The 24,073-nt window shown below is 44.7% G+C and overlaps 1 protein-coding gene across 6 annotated transcripts in view; it reads right to left on the bottom strand.

Annotated features, from left to right (window-relative positions):
* Positions 1–24,073, bottom strand: part of TECPR1 (tectonin beta-propeller repeat containing 1) — a 38,502-nt gene continuing 14,429 nt past the window's right edge. For 5 of the 6 annotated variants that reach the window (XM_038420388.2, XM_043494483.1, XM_043494484.1 and 2 more), the window contains 18 exons: positions 21,734–21,835; positions 21,138–21,283; positions 18,926–19,455; positions 17,809–17,954; positions 16,662–16,817; positions 15,961–16,110; positions 14,978–15,135; positions 13,134–13,261; positions 12,728–12,830; positions 11,967–12,063; positions 11,421–11,500; positions 10,851–10,907; positions 8,468–8,642; positions 5,554–5,689; positions 4,630–4,722; positions 3,655–3,761; positions 3,100–3,219; positions 1–2,132 (listed from right to left, as the gene is read on the bottom strand). In XM_038420388.2, the coding sequence (XP_038276316.1) occupies positions 1,935–2,132; positions 3,100–3,219; positions 3,655–3,761; positions 4,630–4,722; positions 5,554–5,689; positions 8,468–8,642; positions 10,851–10,907; positions 11,421–11,500; positions 11,967–12,063; positions 12,728–12,830; positions 13,134–13,261; positions 14,978–15,135; positions 15,961–16,110; positions 16,662–16,817; positions 17,809–17,954; positions 18,926–19,455; positions 21,138–21,283; positions 21,734–21,835 (2,682 nt within the window). In that variant the 3' untranslated portion in view covers positions 1–1,934. Of the gene's footprint in view, positions 2,133–3,099; positions 3,220–3,654; positions 3,762–4,629; positions 4,723–5,553; positions 5,690–8,467; positions 8,643–10,850; positions 10,908–11,420; positions 11,501–11,966; positions 12,064–12,727; positions 12,831–13,133; positions 13,262–14,977; positions 15,136–15,960; positions 16,111–16,661; positions 16,818–17,808; positions 17,955–18,925; positions 19,456–21,137; positions 21,284–21,733; positions 21,836–24,073 lie in introns of those variants that run through there. The other variant, XM_043494486.1, reaches the window with a different exon arrangement.

Genomic DNA, 24,073 nt, shown 5'->3' with positions numbered 1-24,073 from the left:
TTACATTAGCGTATATTTTATTGAGTCAGTATTATATATAACACTTGCATTGAAGATGTAAACATTGGGTATTTAAAAGGAAAATATAAGCTGACCTTCTGACATAGTGCAGAGAAAAAGCAAGCCTAACACATAATCTAAGAGTATATGTGGTAAAGCTATTTAATGATGTTTATTTGGAACAATTGCTGTGTAACTTCTAGAATTGTGTGTAACCTAGTATTTATAGGAATGAATGCAAATAATGTCACTTATGAAACACCACAGATGTAAAAAATCAATAAAAAAAACTATAGTCACGTATTGGAAAGTTCAATAGGTTAGACAGTAGCATCTTTAAGATTCTTTTTCAAATTTGGACAAACAGTGTCTTGGCATTAAAATATCATATATATATATATATATATTAAATACAGTCAATAGTTACTTCTACAAGTACAGTACTTGAGACCATGCCACACTGCTATTCAATTTATATAAAAATAACTCCATATACAATCACACACAATATAGGGAAAAAGAATGTAAACTTGCAGTGCTACCATTAAGAAACTTGGGGTCTGAGCCTGCTCTCAACATTCCCATTGAATCGAAGTGTGCAAGATTAGCCCCTCAGTGACAACCTCTCTAAGTAACAATGGATAAAGCCTTATCCCGTAAGGTGTGGAATGCCCTCCTGAAACCAACGGGAGGTGAACGCTCAGCACCTTGCAGAAGGTGACAGGCACCATGCAACACTGGGCTTTAAAAATAAAGAGGAGTTCAGAGGAGAATCTAGGATTAACTACAATTTTAAAGCAGGACAGAACCAGACCTTCTCTTTTGAGGAATAATATACACTAAGGTGTTAACTCACTAGGAAGAGCCAGAAATATATTCAGCACAGATCACTTAGTACAAACTAACAGCAAAGCCCCATTTTGAGTGCATGCTAGTCTACACTGACTTCACTGGAGTGACTGTAGCTCTCTACCACTATGAAGCCAGAATTAGGCATAGAACTTTTTCCAGTCTCTCACTCAAAGAGACTTGGACAAAGCATGAGGCGAGAGCTGTTGGAGGATGAGCTGAACGTGAGGCTAAAAAGATGATTTTTCCACCTCATATCTGATAAATGTAGAACCAGATGCTGCCACCCCTACTGAGAGGTTAGGACTCTCTCCCACAAGAGTTCTGCTGACACCAATGGGACCACTTGTGAAATAAGATTCTATGCAGCATGGGAACGGGTACCAGAAATTGGCCCTTAGTAATGTGTACTCCCTCCACTCCAGTCCTGCAAACAAACACTTATACTCATGTGGAACATTATTGATGCAAGTGATGCCCGCTCAATGTCAGGGTAGCATAGAAATCAATGGGCTGACTCACATGAGCAAAGTTAAGCATGTCCATAAGTGTCTGCAGGATCAGGACCCTAGATTTGACACTAATGCAGTGACTAGAGCTCTCTGTACAGTAATCAACTATATATTGATACAATTTTTAAAATCATCCTACCTGCCCAAAGACGAGCAATACTAAAACTGGAGAGTGGCGTATAAGATGAGTGAGTGTTAAGGGATGTAGGGAAGGGAATTAGACTTCTACAGAAAAATAAATGAGTCTGCAAAGATATTCACATTCACACAGTTTGTAGCAGCTTTAAATGGGGGCCAGGGCTATTCCTGCAACTCCAAACAGCACCTTGTCTCCCTTGGCAAAACTGTGTCAGTTCTATCAAGCCATACTCTATTAACTTACTAGTACAAGAATAAATTAAATATTAAAATGCCCATATTGTAAATTCCAGTTCTAAAAAATGCATCAGTTTTATCAGAAGGCTTTTTTTTTTTCTGAGCAGAAATGGATTGAGTTTGTTGTATCCTACAGTTTGTTTTTCTTTAAATTACTTGGGAAACAAGCAGCAGCCAGTGTACAGAGAACAGAACATACTAACAATTAACAGAGTTTCTGTCTAGCGCTTGCCCTTCGTTAACCATCAAGGTGGTTTTAGAATGGTTTCCTTTTCCTCCGTTCTCCCCATCTTCTAGATCCGTTGGCTTTGCTGAATGCTCTTCAGAGGTCTCATGTAAAGCAGCCTTAGGAGCTTCAGTTGCATTTCCTCTGACTGTAATGTGCTCCCATCCACCCTACATGAGATTAATATATTTTAAAGAAACATCGCAATTTGATTCAAAGCTTTGTTTACAGGAAGGTTTTTGCACTATTTATTCTTAATGCCCTGCTGGGGGTTAGTTTTCCCCCCCTAGCTCAGCTCAGAAAAAGGACTCCTTACAAAATCCTGACCTGCTAATATGTGCAACTCCCAGAGGGAGCTGGGTGCGTACGTGCCTGGTCCACACACAAATCCCCATGACTCCTATCTCTTGGATACTCTGGTTAGAGCATCTAAAATGTATGAGAGACATGCTCAAGGAAAGGAGCAGGCCCGGACAAGGATTAGTATTCTGCATAATGGGGATTGGGTGAAATCCTGTCCCCACTGAAGTTGGAATTTTGCCATCAACTTCAAAGGGGCTACGATTTCAATGAGACTGTTTAAATATCTGCACTTCAAAACACTGCAGCAGAGAGTAGTGCAGCATCATGACAACGGGGGATAATCATGCACAGACTGTGGAGAAGCTTTACTTATAACATGCTGCCATGTTAATTGCTGTATCATATTTAATTTGGCTAATCACAGTTAACTACATATTTTAAAACAGTGTCACTGGACACAATTGAACTCTTTAATGAAGACTTCAAAGCGCTCAAACTAAAAACCAACACTAGTTTAAAGATTAGTGTAATGTAAATGATGCACCGTTCTATACTGTAATTGCATAACACACTTCATTCATTTTAAAAAAAAGACGCCAGTACATTTGAAGACACAATCACTTGACATGGAAATGTCTCCATAGTCAAGACAAGGAATGCTCCCATTTGAGAGTACAGGGTGCAAGACCAGTTTCCTAAGGAGATGAGCACCTATCCAAAATTTCGTAGGAGCCTGCTGAAACAGGGATTGTATCTTCCTCTATAGACAGTGCCCAACCACCTATAACTGTATAGATACCAACTCTAGAGCAATTCTGTGCTCCCAGCACTCACCCCAATGCCGTAGTCCCATGAGAGCCCTTTCGGTTCCAATGGTTGGACTCCTGTTCGATGACAGACTGTCCCACAACTTAGGCTGTGACTTCCTTGCACTTTATCAGCTATCACCCAAACCTTAAAGAGAGAGAATGAATAAAATGTGTTTCACACACTACTCGCTTCCCCTAAATGAAAACCATGACAGTACCCAGCTCAGTCACACAAAGAGCTCCAAAGACTGGATGTAGTGACCTTGCTTAGAGCAAAACAGCTCTAATTTGGGCAAACAGAAACCCAAACATTCCTATACAAATGAGACTCAGGTGCGAAGATTAGCAGTGAAAACATTCCCACTGAGATTTAACAAGGAAGGTTTACAATATATGCTATTTGCATAGTCTCAGTGGGACAGCAGAAGTCTGTTACCATTTCACAGAGTTAATTTTCAGGTTGTCAGGATACCAGCATGTGAATCACTGTCTTATGAGGGAAACAGGAGTAGAAACCACTGTTTACTGATTATTTAACTATGTCATTCATAACTAGTGAAATGCAAAGTTAAATACATACCTGATCCAGGGGTCCCACAGAAACTTTACGGATATTATTTGAAACATGGTCCCAACTAGATCCTTGAGGGTAGCTTGGAGTGATTCCCTGACGGTACCAGAGATTACCTAAAAATAGATCAATTAAATCCTATGAAGGGAAGGATGGTCTTTTAGACAGAGTTCGTGAGTTCTGCTCATGTAGGATGAGCCCACTGCATTAAAGCCATGAACTCTGCACTGTTTAATTAAACGTCGTAAGAGATCAGCAGTTATTGCTTCCTTATTTTCTATGGAATCCTATTACACTTTTCACTAGTGCGTGGAACTTAATATTCTCTATTTACCCTATTTTGACCTTCCTGAATAATGGTGCACACACTAATTTGTAAAGCTCCTTGGGGAAAGGACCAGGCATTATAGATTTACAAAGATCCATGCACACCATTGGCGGCACAGAAGTAATGCAACATGGAAAAGGAGTTCTCTCAGACAGGACACTGCAGAGTTAAAGGCTTGTTTCTTTTGTGAAAGGACCCTTTAATTTTGTCTAATGATGATGCACCAGTATGTTTGCTATGGATGATGTGCATGGTTCAATGCAAGGCATTCTTCCTGCAGATTTGCATGTTTTTGGGTTTCTGGCAAAGCTCCTCAGATGCAGCGAGAGATGTTATTTTCTTCTTTGTGACAATCCAATAAATATGTTAAACCGTTATAGATGCTGTGTCCATGTTATCTATGGCACTAGCTATGTCAAATACAATCCTAGGAGCCAGACAGTGATTACCTCACCCAGTCCATCACTGTGCCAATGCAAGGCTGTTCCCTCTAAACACACAGAGGAACAGATCCTCAGGTGGTGTAAATCAGCATAGCTCCACTAACTTCAATGGAGCAATGCCAGTTTACACTAGTGGAGGATGTGGCCTAGAATCTTGTTTGAAAGCAGTCAGATCTCTGGTTCGTTTCCGAGTCCTTGTCATTTAAAACTCACCATTTTTATCCACCGCCAACATAGATGTCCGTCCTACTGAGACTTGTTTTAACTTTTGTTTTGGAGGTGAAGGGATATGGTACCAACAATCGCCTAAAAGTTGGAAATAAATGAACGAGACACTGAGAAAACAGCAGTAACAAGGGTATTGTAATAGGCCAAAGAAAGCTTTGTGTTCAGACACCATAGGGGTAGGAGCATTAGAAATACCTAACTACACAAGGCAGTGGTGAATCACAGCAGAGGGAACCAAGAAGCCTTCCAGCCCTTCTGGCTATACAACAACATGACTGGCTGACCTGAGAAGTGCTGGTCTAAAAGTCAAGCACATCCAAACCACTAATCCTCTCCATTTGAATTACACACATTGAGAATACCTAGCTCTTATATAGCACTTTGCATTGTTAGATTTCAAAGGAGGTCAGTATCATTACCCTCATTTTATAGATGGGGAAACTGAGGCACAGAATAGTTAAAGTAAAGAGTGGGAACCTACTTCACATAAAGCAATATTTTCCATCTCCTTTCTTAACTCAGTATTTTCCATATTGAGGTGGAAAATTTTAGATAGTTTCTACCCTGACCTTCTCAAGAGAGTTTGGCCTGGAGAATTTAAGGAGGAATGTTGCTGACCTGTGTGAAATGGCATTTCCGTGTGGGCAAGGCTGGTAAAACTTCTCTTGGGCTTCCAAGAAGTTACCCAGATACATTGCTAACAAAAAAAACTCATCTCAAGGTTTTGTAAACATTAACTAACTTTTAAAAGCGTCCTAAAGCATGTTAATCTAAGTGAAGAGGAGGCTGTTTACTTTGCATCAGCCTCACACTCTTTGCAGTGATGACATTGAAATGTCTCCGTCCTGTGCTCGTTCAGCTCACTACATTCTTGCTGCGAGAAGACCTACTCTGTTCCACAGCACTCACCTGCAGGTTTTTTTGAAGACACTGAACCCCGATAGAAGGTAGAGCCATCTCTGGCAACAGCCCAGACTTGGTGGAATGCCCCAATCGAGACCGACATGAAGGGCTGATCTGTTCCCACGTGAAGCCATGATGTTCCCTAGCAAATGACAGAATGGTTTGGAAACCACACACCTGTTGCAGAACTGAACAACACAGTGCGCCTGCTGGCTGATCAGCACCTGATGGGAAAAAACCTACAGAATGCAATTGGTTCTGAAGAGTAACTTTTCTAGAACCCTATATGACTTAACAGATAAAGGCCTTTCCCTGGTTTGTTTAGATCAGAGGTGGGCAAACTATGGCCCACGGGAACCTCCTGCCCAGCCCCTGAGCTCCTGGCCCAGGAGACCCACCCCCGGCCCCTCCCCCACTGTTCCCCCACCCCGCAGCTTCAGCTCACTGCGCCACTGGCGCAATGCTCTGGGCAGCGAGCTCTTGTTGAGTAGCGCAGCTGTAGAGCCACGGCCTGACCCAGTGCTCTGTGCTGCGTGGTGGCATGGCTGGTTCCTGGTGCTCTGCGCAGCATGGCTGTAGTGCCACCAGCCACTGGTGCTCCGGGCAGCGCAGTAAGGGGACAGGGAGCAGGGCGGGTTGGATAGAGGGCAGGGGAGTTTAGGGTGGTGGTTGGGGTCGGGTGTGTGGATAGGGGTCTGGGTGGTCAGAGGGCAGGGAACGGGGGGTTGAATGGGGGCAAGGGTCCCAGGGAGCAGTCAGGAAGGAGAGGAGAGGTTGGATGGGGCAGCAGGGGTGGGGGGGGGTTCGGAGGCAGTCGGGGGGGTGGATGGGGCAGGAATCCCGGGGGGGCCATCAGAGGGTGAGAAGCAGGGGGTTTGGATGGGGTGGGGGCCGGGCCACACCTGGCTGTTTGGGGAGGCACAGGCTCCCATAATTGGCCCTCCATACAATTTTGGAAACCCAATGTGGCCCTCAGCCCAAAAAGTTTGCCTGTCCCTCGTTTAGATTATGCTAGAGCAGGGATGTAATCTTCCGTTCAATTCTATGGGACTTTTCTATAAGCGCATTATGACTTTAGTTGTACCTAACAGGACAGCTGTTGAAATAGAACTGGTAGAAAAAACAGGAAACATATTAGTGAACATTTTTTTGAAATTTTTTTCATACTGGTTTTTCCAGAGTTTCAAGATGTCTACATTTAAATTTAATTTAAAAAAAGGAAACATTTCTACAAGCTCTAGATATGACTTTTGCAAAAATTAGTGCACATTTGGTCGCAATCCTGTAAAGCACTTACACATATGCTTAACATTAAACATGCAAGCATCCTTCTGAAGTCAAAGGGAGTGTCACCAGGTAGACTGCACCTTTTAAGGGTATGTCTATACTGCACACTTCTTACGGCAGCATGTGGAGTACATACACTGCACCCTCCATCCCCAGCACAGGTATGAATAGCTTAGGGGAATAAAAGCACACCAAAACCTTTGGGTATGTACCCCATATGGCTCTCTACACACCCAAACAGTGCTTCCCACATCTATGCTGCTATTTTTAGTAGTGGGAGGGGGAGTCCCATGCCCTCCCCACTACCACACCCTTTCCCCATGGCTTCCCCCCTGCCAGAGCCTCTCTCTGCCATCTGTAGCTACATGCTGCAGTGTGGACACAGCCTGCTTTTCACTGCCGTCTATAGCTACACCTAGCCTAGATGCTGCCCCCAATGAGGTGCAGACTAGATATAGCCTAAGAGGGTACTGGTCCAGCCCACCTGTGCTTCATTAAGAGCCTTATAATGGGGCCTAATAGAGGGCAGCTGGCCTTGCTATAGAGCCAGAGGAGAGGCATGGTTCAGGGATGCAACTGATGCTTTAATGGACACCTGAGCCTTATAAAGGGACAGAGAGCTCAGTCTTGGAGCAGAACTACAGGGACTGGTCAGTCTGGCTGCTCTGTGCCAGGGAAAGCACTGAACCAGACAGGCTGCAGGAGAACAGTACTCCAGGGGAAATCAGGCTAGAGGCTGAGTTTTCTATACCAAAGCAAGGAAAAGACTCCAAGGTAGCTCGGAAAGGTGCTGGAAACACAGTCCAGGGGTAGGCTGAAGAAAAGCCCATTAAGGTTCTTCTACCTTTTTGTTTGCTGGGACTTTTCAGTTTTTTTTTTTTTTTTTTTGTTACCCCTGAGAAGGGTTAAGTTTGTTTGTGAGGTGGCTAGAGGGCTAATCCACATCTCCAGCACTATCCTGTCTGTGGAGTTTATTAAGGAGCCCTGGAGAAGAGGGAAACTGAAGTATTCCTAGCCAGGAGGGGGCACTTGGGAGGCAGCTGCTATTACAGGGATGATTCACATGGGTAAGTACTTTAGTGGATGGAGGTTACTGTTTTGCAATGTCTATTATAGTCTGTAGGTAAATGTGAACCTAGTATTAATTATACTAGGCACTATAGATGTGCATGGTTCCTTATTTAAAAAAAAACACAATACAAAGCCCACTGAAGTTAATGGAAAGACTCCCATTGACTTCTGTGGGCTCTATATGGGGGCCACAGCTTGGCCAGGTTCCTGCCCTGAGCAGCTTAATATCTAAGTCAGATGGACATGCTACCAACCATTTGAAGAGAAGGCAGGAGCAGATCCCCAGGGACTGAAGGGGAAGGAAAGGAAAGGGGCAGTAGGGAGACATATGAGGTAGGAGAGGAGAGCTATATCAGGTACAGGAGGTAGCATGAGTCAAGAGGTGGGGAATGAGCGCACGTTTGGGGTGAGTGGAGCAGGAAAAGAAGGCTGAGGGGTTAACGGGGGGTTTACACAAAAGACAAAAACCAGTGAAGTGATCTGAGGGATTCATGCGCGCAAACACTACATACATGCACTTTAAATGACACATATGAGAGAGGCAGTAACGAGAAAGTCTTACAGCTGGATTTTGCTGTGTTACTCCGAGTCTGCACAGCACGTCTCCCTTGTCGCTAACTGCCCAGAGTGCTATCGATTCTTCTTCGTCTGCTGACGAACTAGGGATTATGGCAATGTCCCACAGGGCGATGGGCGGCACTTCCAGCCAGGGTCCATTGGTGATTATTTTACATTTTCTAAAGGGAAAACCCACACAACCCTTTAGGAACATGCACTTCCTGTGAGTGGATCTGCTCCCAGTTTGACAGAATAACTCATAAGGATGGGGGAAGTCCCCAAATCCTTTCATTCAATGGGTAATATGGAAAGCAGAGATACCATGCAACAAATATTTTCAGTTTGAAAGTGAGTTGACACCAGCCAGGTTTGTGTTTCCAGGTTGAGTTCTGAAGCACTAGACACAGGATAACATTTATCAGGGTTTCTTTTTTAAGAGCAACTTAATAAAGAAAAAACTGGCCCTCTTAGACATCTGTGCTGTGGTCCACTTTGCTTCCTACCTGTCTAAAACTAGCCTACAACTTCAGGATAAAGAAAAGCATTTCATCCTGTTAGTGGGGGAATCCATGGCTGAGAGCAGAACTCTGTAGGTGGTCCGTTCCCGCCTCTGTACTGGCAATGGGAGTGACAGCTGGACTTGATTCAGGAGGGGACTGTCTGAAGGTAACACAGAGCATCCCAAGGGAGGGAGGCATGTTTGTTGGCTAAGAGCTGGCAGCCTTTCATTAAAGCAGTACAAAAAAAGGTTCTCTCTTAATGGGCCCTTACAGAAAGCTACACTGCTCTAGTTTCCATGTGGAAATAAGTAGCATTGCAAATTAGGGAAGATACATTAGACTCCACAGGCAGAATGTCTACCTGAACCCAGCCCAGGAACACAGGGAATTTCTCTCTCCTCCAACCCACAAGTCCAGGATCTAGCCCTAAGCAATCCCCTATTTGTTTTCAATTTTAATTTGTGCAACTGAAAAAGAGAGGAACGGTTGGGCTCAAGGCTTTTCTCAACTTGTGTCAGTTATATTTGGCATCAGCACTTAGTTCATTTGGATTCAATTCGTTACAGGACATACAGCAGAACTGTTTGTGGCCCGAGGGCCTCTCTGAGCGGGAGGAAGAGATGCTTGAGGCCTAAAACGTTGACTCTGCAGCCACAAAACAAGCACCAAACATCGAAGTCTTTAATTTGTAGGCTCATAATGCCTCATTAGTAAGGGTGTTTGATAGCTTAGCACAAAAAAGTGCATGAGGAAAACTAGAGTGATTCAGAATAGCCCCAGGTTCCCTTGGGAAAAAACAGGGTGCAGGGGTGCTTCCTGCTCAAGGCAGGATACAGTGACAGTTCAATCTTTTCTGGTTCCATCCAATTACAGTAAAACCTGGCTGGGAAGTCATCAGTTGCCTAGTAAGTAGGTGGTGCTGGTCACATTTATATTAGGACTCCATCTATAAGAGGGTTAAAGCCCTATTGTTGTGTGTATTGTAGTGCCTAGGAGCCCCAGTCATAGACCATTGTGTTGGGTGCTGTACAAACATAGAACAAAAAGACAGTCCTTGCCCTAAGAGCCTGCAATCTAAGCATATGAGGCATGTGTTATAAATGGTTACAAGCAACCTACTGGCTTGGCGGACTCTCTAACAACATCTACTAATCATTTAACCACCATTTGTAAAGGGAGCTATAAAAGGGTGGTCTGCCCCTTTAAGGGCTAGAGGCCTGGGCCCAGCCAGCCCTAGTTACTAAGGCTCATCTGTAGGGGATTTAGCTGATTCCCTTGTAATGAGCAGCAGGAAGTGAAGGATGCTCAGGGAGACTAGAGTATAGAGGCTGCTGGGTGAAAGTAGGCTCCAGTAGAGAAAGCTGGGACTTGGGGAAGTGAGACTATGGTAGGGAAGGCCTGAGCATGTCCTAATAAGGGGATAAAGGGCTTACGAGAGCTTTATTTTGAATTTTTTGTGTATTTAATACACCAGAACCTGAAATGGGCTGTGACTGGACACAAGGGTTTGAGGTTTTGAAGAAGCCTCTTGAAGGGGAATACCGCAGCAGGCTGCCTGTAGGACTGCAGTCCATGAGGCAATACTTTGGGCACTCTGTCCTGTGACAAGAACCTTGATCTGAACTGTGACCAGAGGGCTTCTACCCAGAGATCTCACACAGTCACAACAGAATCGTTGGGACACTTGTGTGCAAAGGTTGGAAGTGAAATGTAATTTAAGTGGTTGCTAAAGCCATGGGCTGCCCTGCTGGAGATGGGTTCTTCAGTGCAGGTTTCAGTGCTTTTGCCCTTTGTTAGTGGAGAGATATTTAAGGGACTAAACAGCTTGCCCTTAAGAAAGGAGCATGTCTGAATTCTAAACTTTATATCCATAACTTAATCCCTTACCTGGCCCAGCGTCTTCGCCGTACAAAATCCTTCATCGTCTTGTGACCATGGTAGGATCTGCCAAAGATACGTGGTTTAATGCAAGTTTGAGAGGACTTGGAAATACCTCACATTTCAGCAACAGTCTGTCAGTGCTGACTATGCTTCAGCCCAGCATTATTTACCAATGCAACTGTTCTGTAAAAAAACTCTCCCCTCACACCACACAGTGTTGTGAGGATACCAGGCATTGGCTTGCAACTGTAAATAACTATTCACCCTGGAGACTTCCCTGCCACTTTAGAATATTGGCAGACTCTTATTTTGCTGTGTGGGACTTATATTTCACCCCAAATGCCATGGACAGTAATACTTCAAATCGATACAGTACTCAACACTGATTGTCTGCAGCTCTCTCTCCCCCTCATTTTGCAAAGGGGGAAATCAAGGCACAGATTCCCCCATTAAAGCAAAGCTGAACTTTAAATCAACTAGTTTTAAATAATTGCTTGCAGTGTGGTTGTAGCCAATCAGGTGTTAAACTTGGCATGGTCCTGCCAGGCTATTAGGTACAAGAAGGTAACTCCTTACGCTGGAAAGTCTGCTGCATACTGCCAGCCTTCCCGATCAGTTCCACCGGAAATGTTAAAATCAATATACCAGTCAGACACCTAGAGTCAGAAGGATAATGTGAATAGGAGCACAACAGAAAGTGAAGGCATAGCAGGGAGATCATCTTTCACCTCTTCTTCTGCATCCTTTGCATTGTAATTGCTTGTATGGAATGTTCTGATAACAATACTTATAGTACAACTTTGCCTGTTGAGAACAACTTCCATCCTGGGTCCCCAAGGACTTTAAAAACATTCAGGGTGGGATTCACAAAGGAGCCAAAGAGAAATTGGGTTGGGAGGGCAGGGGGACAATCAATCCTCTCAGCATCCCTAAGATGCAGGGAAGATCATCTCCATGGTAACGATGAGGAAACCAGAGGTTAAAGTGAAACAGCAGGTCAGTGGTAGAGCCAGGAATGGAACCCAGGTCTCCTGACACCTCCATTCTGTACCCGAACAACTAGGCCATCCGTTTTTATTTTTAAATAAAAAATAGAAAAATAATAATTTCAAGACAATTTACCCAAGACCACTGCGGGGATGGAGGCTTTGTGTTAACTTTTGTGCATTCTTGTAAGCCAGACGCATCACTCCACATATACCGGTCTGTGGGCAGCCCTCTGCAACACAAGTACAAGGAATAAAGAATAAGCAACAGTGAGAGAAGGATAAAAGTTAAAGCTCTTCACCTCTGCCTAGCACTTCCCACGTCCATACACTGAACACAGTCTTCAATCACTAGACTCTCTTGAAGAAGGGATTGAAATGAAACAGGTTTGCTCTGCATTTCAGTTGCCTGCCAAACACTGATCAAAGATCTCAAAATACTGACTATTTTGCATTTAAAAACCAGGAGGGTGAATCTTGAGAATTCTGCCGTTTTCCAAAGTTTCCTACCCACCAAGGAGAGATTTATTGACTTCCATTTCATTAGACCCCAATGTCTTTAGATGATTATTAAATATGGTTATTAAATGCAGCATCTAGAGGCCCCACTTAGGATCAGGGACCCGTTGTGCTTAGCACTACACAGCACACAGGAAGATACGCTTCCTGACTTGAAGCGCTTACGATCTATGACCTTAATCCTGCAATGCGTTGCTTGCACCTTCCCAGGGGTGTGCTGGTGTACAACGCATTGCAGGATTGAGGCCTACAAAGGCTTCCTTTAATGAAATCTAGCCTCTCAAAGCCCATGCGCCTTCCATCTCAATTTAACACATGAAATTAAAGTTTAAAAACACCCTGACATTTCCCTTGACCATTATAAACGCACACACTTACCTGTTGCTATATCCTGTGACTGGATTCCACCGCTGGTTCTCATAGATATAAACACATTTCACATCTGATTGCATGTAAATATTATCGGCGCTGCTGGCCAATCCTGTAGGCAATAAATCACTCGGATTAAAAGCAAAGTTAAATATTAAAGAAGAAAGTTGCAATAGTTCAAAATTTTGCCTGGTGGAACTTTTATGCACGTTTTATTGCTCATTTCTGAGCTAAAGATAGAAAGCTAAGATGCGCAGCCTGCTTCCCTGGCAGAGATGGGACATGCCCATCACCTCATTCTACAGACTAGACACAATACAAAGATGGGGGATTGAAATTTTTCGTCCTGCTGGTGTCACGCAGGAGGTTAACTAGGGAATTTATACACCCTGGTAGAATAAATGCGTCTCATTACCTTGAATGAAGCCGCCTCCGTATCCCCCAGTATAAACCCAGGCCGTGTGATCATAACCTATGCCCCATGCTATGCCATGGCTATTGCACTCTATCAGGCGGAGATGCCCTCCAATCTGTCGCCAAAACCTACAGGGAGAGAGAGAACATTTTACATGAACTCAATAGCGGAGTCAGTAACGGCACATGTTCCCTGTCCTGCACCTCAGCCCTGACTTAGGGAGGGTTGGAGGACAGTTCAGTTGCTAGCTCATTCAGCCTCTATCCAACCCATGGGGAAGGCGATTGATGCCAGTTAAGAATGCGCCTTTTGACTGACTCCTGTCAGTGGGTGGAGGTCGCTTGGCTACCTCAGCTGCGAGTCTGCAGCCTGTCAAACATCTCTCTTACGTCTAACTTTAACTTTGAATTTCCTGATTTGATCCATTGCTGGTTTGTTTTGAACAGTTAGCTAGGATACACTGGTGAAGATTTTCACTTGTTAGGCGTGGATATTTGCCCTCAGGTTGACTTCGCCCAGAAGCTTTTCCTCTAGGAATTTCCTTGGTTTAATACACATGGATTGATGGTCCTAATATGGGTCTGTGGGAAGGCAAGAGGCCAGAGGGGATTCTCTCATCTTCTGCAGGACCAGAGTCTTATTTTCACTTACTAAAGATGGACCCCCATGTCTGCAGCTCTGAGGAGGTGCCCACCAGGGGGAAATCCCTTCCTGGGGACCAGGAGCCGCACAGGGTGTGGAGCATGTGTCTAGGGAATAGGAGGGAAGGCAAAGGGAATGTAGAGTAACATCCCAGTGCGGCGTCTGGGGAAGTAGAAAAGAAGACCTGCTTTTACGGATCAGGAAGTGTGCAGGAGTAGATAAAGGCACCAGCAACCTGGCAAGCTTTAGGGCCTGAGTGGAGCCCCACCCACCTCTCCCTTCCACCGTTAGGACTCTGAGGGTATGTCTACACTGCAGTTGGGAGGTGTGATTCCCAGCCAGGGTAGACAGACTCCTACTAGCTCTGCTCAAGCTAGCATGCTAGAACAGCACTGCTAGCTACCTGAGCTCTGACCCAAGGGATCAGGCGGTCTTGGACTCCAGTTGCTACCCTAAGCCGCCCTCCATGCTGCAATCTCTCTCCACGCTATTTTTAGCATGCTAGCTGGAGCTGAGCTAGTGCCAGTCTGTCTACTCACACTGGGAATCGCACCACCCAGCTGCGCTGTAGATGCACCCAAGGGATTTTTAGGGTTTCATAAATCAGAAACACCTCGTGCAAGTCACTTCCAATTAGTAGCAAAAATTCTACTTGGCCCTTAACCTGCCAATTTTGAGGCAGATTAAGGGCCTCTTTGCTTTTGGACTACAGTGGTCAGGGCTGCAATATCATGCTTAGAATAGAAACCCACCTGCTGTCCTCACTAGAGAACATCTAGCACCACTGCATGTGGGATTCAGAATTCTGAATCCCCTCACTTGAGTGCTATTCAAATCTCAGCCCTAATGAATGGAATGTTTCATTTACTCTAAAATGCCATCCACTAATCTGTGTAGGAGAATTTAGCACCCAACCCTGCAAGTCTTACAGGTCATCCCAATGAAATCAGATAGGAAACCTTGCAAGATCTGGCTCATAACATGCAGCTTGAGCATGTGAACATCAAAATGTAGCCTGAGGAAACTTCTTCATCTCACTTATGAAAACGAAGGCAACTCCATGTCTCTCTTCATCATTGGTTGACATCTACAGCACACCATGTGTTTCACACAACAGACCGCATAACCACGGACGTGGAATTAAAGAAAATTCTGGCTGACTGAAATGCACAGTAGTGAGGGGAACTTTAAAACCTTCTTACATTTGGTCACATGGCATCAGGTGTGGTGCGGCCTCTAATTCAGGACTTGGCTCGCTGACAAAGATGTCTCCTTTGCAGGTAACAGACCAGATGGCCTGGTGGGAGGGAGGGCCTTGAATCCGTCTGCTTTCACAGCAGGACATGCTCAGCAAAGCCAGCTGCAATATAAGGAAGGAACAAAGAGCGAGGAGGTGCATTTCATGGTGCGAACACAGGGTTTTCCCTTAACATAGGTCATCTAGTGCTAGTGAAAAGAGGCTATCCTCATTGCCTTTTACAAATCTCCAAGGTGAACTAGCAGAGTTCAGATCAAAGGTGTCATGATTCGTTGCTATCAGCATGATTTATCTTTCAGGATCCCCAGAGTCTTCACAATGTCTCTGTACAAATACCTCCCTCCTTCCCTCTCGCCACTGCTGAAATGCAGCCACTTTTGTGCTACAGAGACGCAAGCAGGCGGATAGACAGCTCAATGCACAACAGTGAAGGAAAGTTTTGTCCCACTTGTTTAAGCTCTTTATGAGAAGTAGAATATCTACACAGCGCTGAGCAAACCTTAGTAGTTAAGGTGGTTTGAATGCCTGTAGCCCCTGCCCATCACACACAACTCCATTTCTCGGCCTCCAAAGAAGGGTAGGACTGAGTTAATCCTGCCACAGAGTTCCTGTGGCCTGGTCTACAGTAGGGGATTTTAGAGGGGACAAAAATCCCACAAGAGTGATCATGGGGTGAGCTGCACCACAGGTCACACCGGCATGAGCCCTAGTGGTGACATGCAGCTGCAGGTGTTTTCACTATGATGTCAAGTAAACTTGGGCTGAATTTTTGTAGCACTAGTGGTATATCTTCCCAATGTTTGCTAGTGCAGACATAGCCAAAGAGTCCAGAGGTTGCAAACCTGACGCTCAAACCTCACACAAACGAGGGTTTAAGGAAGTCATTTCAAATGTAACCAGACTGCATTAGAAAGTTGGCAGAATTACCCAGTCATGCATTTCTTGTTCCGTGGCAGCTGCTAGACGAATTGGCCACCGCTGCTTTGTCCTCTCAGGCGTGTAGAGAGCGAAGGAGTGTTTGGCATCATTCAGAACTTCAACGAGAATGGTAACTTCGTTCAGGAACACGTGGATGTACTGGCACAATACAAAGGGTATTAGTGAACAAGGCAAACTCCCGTTAAGCCTCCCCCACAATAGGGAGACCTTGAACAAATGGTCCCTGGTAAGGATGGCAGAGGGACTAACATTCTGCTTGGGAGAAAACCCACATTGTGTTTGGGAGTGCTCATGAAATGGGGTTAGACTTACAGCCCTGGATGACTGAGGTCCTATCTACTGCCTCTACACCTCTCTGCCAGTGTGTGTCAACCCTACTTCAGAGGGCCCCCCATGCTAGGCCAAAAAGGTTGTTCTTTCTCCATGACCATTCAGTCTTTGGGCTGTCAACAAGATAGATAATTGCTGTCAACCTGGTGGTGGCTTTCCCACTGAGAGCAGGATTATTTCTAACAGAACCCTGAGACAGCCACCAGAGAGAAAAGACTTTCATTTGCTACTGGCCTGGGCCAGATCAGAAATGGTGACCTAGACGAGAAATCTTGTATCACAATGCCCATCCCCATCTAGTCATGTTTTTCCTCTTGTCAAATGGGACACCAGCACTGCAATGTGCTTCTCGAATGCACCTTCTTCTCCTCACGATACATGTAATAGACGAACAGAATACTGTCTCGCATGCCATCATTCCCAGTGAACTGCTCCAGCGCCACTCGCACATCTGTCCATTTATGAGGCTTCCAGCTTCTCCACCACTGTAAGGTCCCTGTTTTCACCCAGACAGACTGTAGCAGAAACACAAGGTTACAAGGAGCTGCAAAGAGTTTTCTGGACACCTCCTCAACTGCTCGTTCTTTCTATACAATACCGTGAAGCTTTGACACAAGCAGAAAATAATGTGATCAGATGAAGGCTAACAAAACTCGATGGTAAAGAGATGCCACCTTCAGAGAGTCGCCACTTCAGAGAGTTTAAAATCACAGAGAGAGTCTCTGACTTGGGAAAATACAACAGGTTGTTTCTAACTGGGGTTAGAGTTAGAAACAGTGTTTCTAGAGTTTAAGTGCTTTTAACATCATCTATTAAAACTGATTGAAAGTGCATACACCAAACTGTTCTATATTGAAACAAATTGTATTTTAATACTTTAAACAGGTGATATTGGATTCTTAGAAAAGGAGGGGCCAAAATCCTGAATGAAATCTAAGAAGAGCCCACGGAAATTGTGTGTGATAATCAAAGGGAAATATTAACTAGAAATCCTGTTATTCAGATGTTCTTGACATTATAAGCACTACTTATGGAAGCTGTGGTATGCCCCCTGGTGTTCATAGAGAACAAGCTCACTCATTTATTGAGGTAATAAGGATATTCATGCAAACAGAAGGCCCTGAATTTGTGTAGTACAGTAACTCACATGCATCTAACACAATTTAAAGGTGTCCTGGATTAGGGATTTCAGCATATTCAGTAACAAGTGCAACAGTGTCAGCCAGGGTTCTTTTTTATAGTACTAGCTTTTATAGTGGAACTTTTCTACAAGAGCAGCTGTGACAGAGGTTTAATGACTACTAGGGTTTCCAGTTGGAGTGCTTGGGAAAAGTTGCTCTAAGAGCTGTGGTAATGAACAAATGTGAACGGGGGCAAGGATACAATGCTTAATAACAGTAGGTTGCAGCACATACACTGGACAGTACCATCACGGATGCCCAGTCCTGTCAGATGTTGAATCATGATCAGAGTTAAAGGGAAAGAAACAGGAGGACTTTCACTTACCTGCTCAATAGCTTGTTCATAGTGTCTAAAGTTCTCCAGTTCCCGCTTGGTCCTTTCACTGAGCTGCTGGAAAATCTGCTTTCGCCACGCTGCTGTCTGCGCTGGACTGATAGACAGGTAAAGGGACTGCACAGAGGATAACAGATCTAGAGCAAAACCAACATGGTGACCAAGTGAGCTTTAAACTCAATTATGTGAAGTATTAGATGCTCAAGACACAATTTGCCACTTCAAAAACACTGGGCGAAATGCCTCTGGTCTCACACCACTATTGCATGTACACACTAGCCCCAGTGGCATTATCAAAGGGCCAGTGAGAACACTGTAAATGGTGCATAGAAAATGGATTGAAAGACTTATCAAACTCCTCTCTATATTCTTCCACTAAAGTAGCACCTGTATGGTCCTAGGAGATGACCATGTGCTCTACAGATTCTGATACAGAGCTGAGATGACCAGTAAGACAAGACTAAGTACTGGGATGCCACATACACACTAATTTGACAACCAACTTATTTGGAAATTTGATCATATTTCACTTTCTTCAAAAGCCTCCTCCCTGTTCTAACCCCTCCAGGAGTCAAGGCTGGGCTCCCATTCAGAAAACCACTTTTCAATTCCTCTTGCCATTAGAAAGGCTTACGATAGTGTATATCTCATCCTCGGATCACAAGGACTATGGTACCAGCAGGTACTGTGCGGTATTTGTCTCTAAACAGGCTCCCTCCACAACTTACTTTTGACTAGTTTTCAGTCACACCCAGGAGCCGTTTTATCCTGAGCTCCAGTTTCAACACTATGGAGAGCTAAACAGGTGTGTGGAGTTCCAACAAACTGGATTATTCCCTGTGTAACATGTCTGCCAAATATGCAGAGAAATAGTCACTAACTACGTTCATAAAGTGCTTTACAGGTAGATATGCACAGCAGGAAATACTTTCTCTTCTGGGATGAAGGGTAACAGCTAACTGGCATGCAGGATACTAGGTAAGAGAGTGGGTGGGAGAAGGAGGGATTATTTTGAGATAAGGACACGCTTAAAAAAAATAAAAAAAGCAAGGTATCTTATTAGGCCCTGAGTGGGGATCAAGGCCCAGCTACACTGAGCTGACAGTACCTGACTGAAGAGTGAACCATTTCAGCAAGCTGTGTGAATCCACCAGGCAGCCTCCCCCACACACCCAAGCCCACAACGGGTGCTCATCAGCTCCATAATGTTCGTCAACTCCAACTGAGAACATGCCAAGGGAAGACAGGCTGGATGTCTCCGGGAAGGTGCTGGCAGCGAGCAGAGGCTTTTTATGGGCCTCCTTTAAGTCAATGTTTGTCCACGGCAGTTCTGCAGGATGGGCATCCTGGTCAGCAGAAGACTTGGGTTTTTCGAGACCAGCCTTCTCGCCACTGTCTGAAGCAGGGCTGGCTTCTTCAGGAGTAGAGTCCAGAGGATCCACAGCCAAGTTTGCACTCGCTTCTGCTGACTGGCTTCCTACGTTGTTACCAGTGTTGCTAGCTGCAGCACCTGTCAGGGGCATGTCAGCAAGGTTTGGGTGTATCTGTGGGCTCTCAGTATCAGAGGAAATGTCAGCATCGCTCTGAACAATCAAATTCATTTGCTCCCTAACGTCGTCACTGAAGAAACAGCCAGCGCTTGGGGACAAACAGACAAGTAACTAATCAGCCACCATTCTCCGAATTATCAACCGGCACAGAGCCATAGAAAAGACCAGAGAATGACAGATAGAGATGGCTACACAGTGAACAGCTAATACAAAGCAGACCTTTTATGGTAAAAGCTTAACTCCATCCCCAAGGGAAGAGAGCCCGATGCATGGCTTTGCAGCCCATGCTGGGAAATCCTTTTATGACAGCCTATAGGGTTGGCTGTACAGAACTCTCCAGAATACCCCAAGTGTTAACACCCCAAGGCTCTGTCTTTTGGTTTACAAATGCTGAGCAGGACTCTTGAGACTTCAACTGGTAGGAACAGAAGCAGCCAAAGCAGGGACTGCTGCATTTGGGAAGGGCAGGGGTAAAATATGGGTCCAGCCAGGCCCCTTTCTTCCTCCCAATGCGCCCTTGGCCCCAGAACAGTGCAGGGGAAACCCCACACACCTTCTGGGAGTTCTAGGGCCCATACGGTGCCTCCTGTCTTCTCCATGTGGCCTTGGAGGAGCGGTGCAGAGAGAACCCAGCTAGAGACTCCAGCCCTTTGGAAGCAAAGACCTTTGGATGTTCCAGTCAGGACTACAGAATGGGTGAACAATCTGTGCCCTGTGCTGATCAGCTGTTTCCTTCAGCTCCCTACCACCTTCATCTCAGATTCACTCCACAGCTACCTTCCCCTTCCTGCCCGCCCTCCACCCCTCCATTCCCTGTTCTATTTAGCCGATCCCCTCCTAACTCACTCTATCCCTCCACTGGCAAACTAAAAAGAATCCTGGCATTAACATGATGTTCGCTGCCATTACCCTGTTCAGTCTGCTTGTGTGTGCTAACCTTTTCCCCACCCTGTGTTTGTCTTGTCTGTAAAGACAAGATTGCATCGTTGTTTCCTTGCGCTCCCCCTCTGTCTGCATCCATCTGTTGTTTTGTCTTATTCTCAGACTGCAAACTCCCTCGGGCAGGGGCTGTCTTTTTGTTCTGTGTTTGCCTAGGACAATGGGGGCCTGGGGCTCCCAGGTATCACTAGCACAAATGAATAATAATAATAATAATAATAATAAATAATAATAGAGCCTATCAACACTGTGGTTTCATTCTCAACTGCAGATAGTTTCTGTTCAGCAACACGAGATGTTCTGAGCCCTAGGGCTCAGCACGTGGCTTCTTGCAGTGTTCCCAGCATGGCCGATGGGCCAACTCTCATCATGGAATCATTTGTTTACCCTCTCTGGGAAAGAAAGTGGCAACATGCCACACAAGTGACCCCCAAGAGGAGAATAATCATTAAGTGGGGAAAATACCTCCAGGATATCTGGCAGGTAACATTTCATCCTGTTCTAGACTGGACCCTGGAATCTGAGGGCAAATCCCAGCTCAGCTCACTTTACTGCCAGGCTGCACTGAATTCTCAAGTCAGAACATTGTCTCCCTCCCCAGAGAGGAAGAGTTTGCTGCTCACTGTTGCATTTTAATTGAGAAAGAAAAAACCCCAAACAAATGGACTTCAGCACCTGGCGAGAAGCCGGAGCCATATGTGGGGTTTGCTCAAGGTCACAGTGAGGAGCCTTGAACAAACTGGATGGATTGTGTTCATAGAAATACTCCTCATGCCCTGGAAGCACCAAAATCTGATGGCCTTTAGGGCTTTTGGAAACTTTATTAGCTACCTGAGCAGACTGGTCGAGCTGCCGGTCTGAGACCTGTCACTCTCTCTGCCAGATACAATCGCCTTCCATGTCTTCCCGCTGAGCTCGCTCGGAGTGACGCCTTGCCGGAAATAAACAGCTCGATCCTCGCAGCCGATTCCCCAGACCTAGGGGAGAAAGGGGCCTTGACGGGAATGTCTGTGTGTCCTAAGGGGATGAATGGCATGGAAAGCAGATGGGCATCAGCTACAACAAGGGAGTGAGAAGAGGTCAGTTGAGGGCAAGAGTCTTTCCTGAGTCAGGGGTTTTCTTTGGGTTTGTCTCTAGTTCTGGTAGTTTAGGTGCAGTGCATCACTCTTGTATAGGGTTGATTGTGGGATGGGGGGTGGTTTGTACTCAAGTATATCAAATGAGAGGCAGGTTCGCTGAACATTCTCGCATTGCAAACCCCCCAGTGCCTCATGTGTCTTTTGGCAGTTCAGGCAATTGGGCCCCTTGTTGGACTGAACATCCTGGCGTCCCCCGAGTGTATTCCGACCGCAAAGCTGAACAGTGATCCTACAGAAGGAGTCTAAACATGCTCATGTGTTCACACAATTGGTGTTCCGCTGCCTTACCTGGTCATTTAAGCCTACGTTTACCATCATCATTTCTCCAACCATTTCAATCCAGTTGGTGCCACATGGATTGTGCGAGTTCACACCTCTTCTGAACCACACCTGTCACAAGTTAAAATCCAAGTTTTGAACTACTGTACTAGCAGAGAGACAGTTAAATGGTTAAAGCCGTGGCTGGGAGTCAGGGCTTCTCCGTCTCATTCTCAGTTCTTCCATTGCCATGTGGCCTTGAGCAACCAATAATACTTCAGTAGTGCCTTTGGTCTGAGGCTTCCAAAGCATCTTGTAGACTGTGGCACTGAGCCATTAAGAGACTTGCCTAAGGTGTCAACAAGTCAGTGGCAGAGTGGGGAATAGAACTCCAAACTCCCAAGGCTGCACTTTCACCTCCCTCGGGGCAGCACAGCATACACTGGCATGCACCTCAGACATGGCAATTATCCAGAACAGCGTTGACAATCCTAGTCTGAAAAGGGACCTAAGAGAGTTAGGTTCCTAAAATCCCATTGGCAGTTGGGTTCCTAGCCCTTTAGGTTCCTTTCAAAATCCCAGCAACAGTTTTTACTAGCTAACTCTTTCAAAAGTAACTAATACTCTATAAGAACTTCAATACTAAAGAACTGCTCTAGGAATGAGGGAGAAGCGATCAGATTCTCATTTGCACTGTGGCCCCTTTACACCATTCTGGCAGTGCAAACAGGCCTTACAGTGGGAGGAAATGTAACACACCCACTTTAAGGCCCCTTAGAGTGCCAGGATGGTGTAAATGAGAGGCAGTTCCATAATTTCTGTAAGGAGAACTTCTCTGAGAAGTTAGAGAGCAAATAGCTGACAAGGGTGAGCCAGCCAGTTCCCCATCTCTTCCCCTAAGAATGAGAGTTTCTCTGGTGCATGGGAAAATTCATTCTTTTATATCTCAATTGTAGAATGGCTTTTATCACATCTAAAGGCCCCTAACTACTAAAGGCCCTAACTACCTCCAAGTCACCTCACCAAGCTTTTCAAGGGCTTTAGACATATTATATTAAGTCCAAAGGATTAGGCTGTGTTTACTTTAGAAGTTGTTTGTTAAATTATTGGTTGGATTTTTAAATAATCAAAACATACTATGTATTTAATCTCCTATTAGATTAGCTTGGTTCTATCTCATTCTTTACCAAATAAAAAACATCTAAAAGATTGTCCACGAGGGAGATTTTTCCAGTTACATTAGTATAGCTATAGCAGTTTAATTATACCAGTGTAAGTGTGTGTGGACGTTCTTATTCCGGAAAAAGACCAACTTCTTACGTCTTAATTTAAACCACTTCCAAAACATCATAAACGAAACTGGAAAAAGACACTCCTATTGGACTAAGAGTGCCCACACAGGGAGTTATACTGGTAAAACTACAGAGCTTTAAATTCACCCCCTATATTATACCGGTATAATGTCCCTGTCTAGACAAGCCTTAAGCTATATATGCTATTGTATTGTACTAATAAGAGACGTCATGTTTGTTATTTAACTTCAATAAAGTTATCATCAATAAACCCTGGAAACTACTAATTTGCAGTAAGAACCTGGGATAATTACACTCTGTTAGTGCTTAGACCCAGTGATTCTTTTCCAAGTACAGCAGATATTTGTTATTAGTCAGCCATACAGTATAATATAGGTTTCAGAGTAGCAGCCGTGTTAGTCTGTATTCGCAAAAAGAAAAGGAGTACTTGTGGCACCTTAGAGACTAACAAATTTATTAGAGCATAAGCTTTCGTGAGCTACAGCTCACTTCATCGGATGCATCCGATGAAGTGTGCTGTAGCTCACGAAAACTTATGCTCTAATAAATTTGTTAGTATAATATAGGTAAAGGGGGTTTATCGTCATCAGAACAACAGACTATCTGGGATTTGCACAGAGACTTGAAGTTGTAAACACAATGAGCAAACACATGCACATACATGGGCATCCTAGATAAGAAGCCAAGATTGAACCATAATTTTTGTTTTGTTTTGTTATAAAGTATAAAGTAGGGACTGAATATTGCCTTGTTCACATAGGTGGGATTTGCTATATTCTGTCCTGGATCAGTAACAGAAAGCACTACTAGATGGAGGGATTGGTGACCTTTATACGGTCAAGTATTTTGCTAATCACCAGGTTTAGAAATACACAATAGACTTTATCACCCAAGGCTAGAGACTAATGCTTTAGCTATTCTGACTAGCGAACTTGCCTATTTCACAGCGTGCTGGGGCTATAAACTCTTTGGTGAAAAGGCGTTTTGGTTTTGGGACCGGTACATATTTCTGAGCTTTGAATCTGTACCAGTGATCATCAGCTAGAGACAATCAAGA

Source organism: Dermochelys coriacea, chromosome 10 (assembly GCF_009764565.3).
Source record: "Dermochelys coriacea isolate rDerCor1 chromosome 10, rDerCor1.pri.v4, whole genome shotgun sequence".
Classification (NCBI taxonomy): Eukaryota; Metazoa; Chordata; order Testudines; family Dermochelyidae; genus Dermochelys; species Dermochelys coriacea.
The sequence above is the reverse complement of the archived record's forward strand: the minus strand, read 5'-3'. Positions and strand labels throughout refer to the sequence as shown.